At 52.8% G+C, this 3,522-nt stretch overlaps 1 protein-coding gene across 5 annotated transcripts in view; it reads left to right on the forward strand.

Moving 5' to 3' along the window:
• Nucleotides 1–3,522, forward strand: part of LOC107096020 (arf-GAP with GTPase, ANK repeat and PH domain-containing protein 1-like) — a 91,294-nt gene that overhangs the window by 27,600 nt on the left and 60,172 nt on the right. For all 5 annotated transcript variants that reach the window (XM_015392470.1, XM_015392469.1, XM_015392471.1 and 2 more), the window contains 2 exons: nucleotides 1,730–1,788; nucleotides 1,875–1,962. In XM_015392470.1, coding sequence (XP_015247956.1) covers nucleotides 1,730–1,788; nucleotides 1,875–1,962 — 147 coding nt within the window. The remainder of the gene's footprint in view (nucleotides 1–1,729; nucleotides 1,789–1,874; nucleotides 1,963–3,522) is intronic.

The raw sequence follows: 3,522 nt of genomic DNA on the forward strand, positions 1-3,522 counted from the left end.
GGTCTGGAACCAGCCTGTGTCCCCCCAGCTGCAGAGCAGATGCTGACCCAGGACCAGCCCGGTTTACCTTCTCATGCCGGTGTGAAGCCTCCACACGTCACCCTGAAATTCCTCACATGCTTCCAGAACATTCCTGCTGCAGACGCCAGCGTGATGTCACTTCCTGTCACCCTGTGTCGATGGAGCACCGATAAGGCCGCTCAGCTGCGGGTTTGACACGTCAGAGAATGGAAGCAGACGACAACAGATGGAAAAATAAACGAGAAATAATCTGAGGGATTTTATTGATCCCGTTCATTTATGATTTTAATCTGACTTTATTGACTTAGTTGAAGAGTTCTGCCTGGTTCTGGTTCTGGTTCTGGTTCTGACCTGCAGCTGAACCGACCCATCAGTGGCGTTTGATGGTACCGCTGTCGGCTCAGCTTCTCTAAGCCGGTTCTGCTCTCCGGTTTGGACCGGAACCGGCCTGAATCAGGATCTGCTCCCTCCTGGTGGGTTCAGAACATCCTTTGGGTCAGGAAGATGTTTGGGTTCTATCAGAACCGGACCCGGTGAGTCCAGATCAGATCCCCCCGTCCCCCCAGTTAACCTCCAGCCAAACAGGAAGCAGCTGGATCAACATCCTGCCCGGCGGAGGACGGGTCCGCCTCAACAGAACCCAGAACAATGCCCGCCTCTGTGCGCCCAGCGGCCAATCAGAACGCTTCTCTCCAGGGAGAACCGGGTCGCTTTGTTCTGGTTCTTTAAATGTTCCTTAAATAAGATCCAGTTTGATTAAAAGTTTGATTTGTTGTGATTTTCTTCTGGGATGGATTGAATGAAACGGTTTCAGCGGGTCTGCTGGTCGTTTCCTGTTTCCTGGATGTTTTTCTCATTAGTTGCTGAACAGATGTTGGAGCAGACAGGAGCGCTCACTCTGATCCTAAAACAGCAAATCAATCACATTTCACATTCAGTTGTTTTCAGGATTTATAAACTCATTAAATTTAACATTTTTTATCTAACAGAGGCGTTTAATAAAGTCATAAAAACACATTCCAGGATGTCCAGCTGTCGTTTGGGAATTCTTTCCCTTTAAACGATAGTTTTCCGCATCCTAAAGGCTGTTTTTATTCACCGCTCATCGATATTATCTATAAAACTTTGTAGATTTGCATCGGCTAGATCTGGCTGGACCGGAATGCGTGTTCTAGATTATTTCAGATAGAAAATATGCAGTTTAATTTGGTATTTTATTAATTCTAGATATTAACCGTAAATCGCAGCGTTTTCCTATTCGGTTCTAAGATGATGATGATGATGATGATGATGGTGGTGAGTGTTCAGCGAGAGGAAGGAGCTGTGCGTCGTCATGTGACCCGCTCCAGTTCTGTTAGCTGCAGGCGGTCCTGCTGGTTCTGTTGGCCCAGTCGGGTCGGGTCCGCTCCTCACAGATTGTAGCTGGTCGGTGTTCGTCGTTCCTGCAGAAAACAAACGATTAGATTAGATTACAGAAGCAATGTCAGATTATCCAGAATTTATTTGGATTCAATCGGTTTGTTTCTTTAATCCCGATTTATTTTCCTTGAATTTGTTTTTTTGGGTTCTGTTCTGTACGCTTGGTCGGGTTCTACAGAGTTCTGGTTCTGGTTCCGCCTCGATCAGGACCGACCAGAACCGATCAGAACCGGTCAGAACCGATCAGAACCGGTCAGAACCAGACTAACTGCAGCTTCCTCTGTTCCAGATGCCTTCGTGAACAGCCAGGAATGGACCCTCAGCCGGATGGTACCAGAACTGAAAGTGGTGAGTCGGGCGGTTCCGGTCGGTCCGGCCCGGTCCGGTCCGCTTGGATCGTCCAGAACTAACCGCTTCCTTCTTCCTCCCCTCAGGGCATTGTGGGTAATCTGGCCAGCGGGAAGTCTGCGCTGGTCCACCGGTACCTGACGGGAACCTACGTCCAGGAGGAGTCTCCTGAAGGTGAGCGGTTCTGGTGTCAGCCCGGTCCGTTTCTTCCCTGCCTGTGTAGAACATGGATCAGAACCAAGATTGATCCGTTTGGACCTTCCCAGAGTTCTGAACCGGGCCCATCAGAGGAACTACTGTTTGGACCCGGGAAGCTTTAGAACCACCTAAAACCCGCCTGGTTCTGATCCGATCAGTTCTCTCCGTTTATTCAGAGAGAAGTCGGATCCACCCAGAACCGACCCGCTGCAGCAGAACCGCACCCTCACTGATCCCAGGTTCTGGTACCGCAGACGGTTCTGATCCGATAAAAAACCCTAAAATCTTCTGAAAGGGAAGAAAATCCAGCAGGAAGCAAATTCCTGCGTCTATAAATACCCGGCTGGGTTCCCATGGCGACCGGGAGGGGGGGGCAGCGGCGGCCAGCGAGCGGCAGAACCGCCGCCGGACCGCAAACCAGAACTGTTCTTATTCTGGAGGAGCTGGGAGGCTGGGGGGAGGGAGGCCGGCTCCGTGGTGCCTTCAGGGANTGTTCTGACCCGGTTCTTCCCTCTGATGCTGCTGAACTAATCAGACCCAGAGCGGAGGCTGACCTTTGACCTCTGACCTTTGTGTTAGTTCAAAGTGAGCGCTGATCCCGTGGTGTCGGAGGTCTCTGGACCGTAGCGGGTCGGCTTCTTGTCTTGTTTACGATCTGTCCCAGCCGGCCAATCACAGAGCGGCCCGTTTCACGCTCGGCCGCCTGCCGACCGCTTCCTGCTCTGATCGCCATCAGCAGGAAACTCGACACTTCCTGCTCACTGGGCCTGTTTACAGAGCTGGTACCCGTCTGACAGGTTCAGTCAGCAGCTGAGGCGCACGACAAACACGCCGCCGGCCTGCCGCCGTGCGGGTCTGCTTCCTGCTGGCGGATCAGAGCGGCTCCAGGAGGAAGATCTAGATCATCCAGAACCAGATCCGCCTCATGAAAACATGCTTAATAAAAACCAGATAATAAAAAAGAAAAAGCTGGAAGAGGAGGAGGATGGGAAGGAGGAAGAGGAGGTAGAGGAGGAGGATGAGGAGGAGGGGGAGGAGGGTGAACTGATGCCTCGCCGCCTCAGGCTCCGTGGTTACAGCAGGACGCCTGCAGGCAGTGCTGAGGGATTGGCTCCAGTGAGGGCCGGAACCAGCCTGCAACGGGTCTGGAACCAGGCTGTAAACGGTTCAGAACCAGCCTGTAAACTGGGACAGAACCAGCCTGTAAACGGTTCCGGAACCAGCCTGTAAGCGGGTCTGGAACCAGCCTGCGCTGTCATCCTGTGTCCCCCCAGCTGCAGAGCAGATGCTGACCCAGAACCAGCCTGTAAACGGGTCTGGAACCAGCCTGTAAACGGGTCAGAACCAGCCTGCGCTGTCAGCCTGTGTCCCCGCAGCTGCAGAGCAGATGCTGACCCAGAACCAGCCTGTAAACAGGTCTGGAACCAGCCTGTAAGCAGGTCAGAACCAGCCTGTAAACAGGTCTGGAACCAGCCTGTAAACGGGTCTGGGACCAGCCTGTAAGTGGGTCTGGAACCAGCCTGTAAACGGGTCTGG

The sequence above is a fragment of the Cyprinodon variegatus genome, unplaced genomic scaffold, assembly GCF_000732505.1.
Source record: "Cyprinodon variegatus isolate N-32 unplaced genomic scaffold, C_variegatus-1.0 Scaffold592, whole genome shotgun sequence".
NCBI lineage: Eukaryota > Metazoa > Chordata > Actinopteri > Cyprinodontiformes > Cyprinodontidae > Cyprinodon > Cyprinodon variegatus.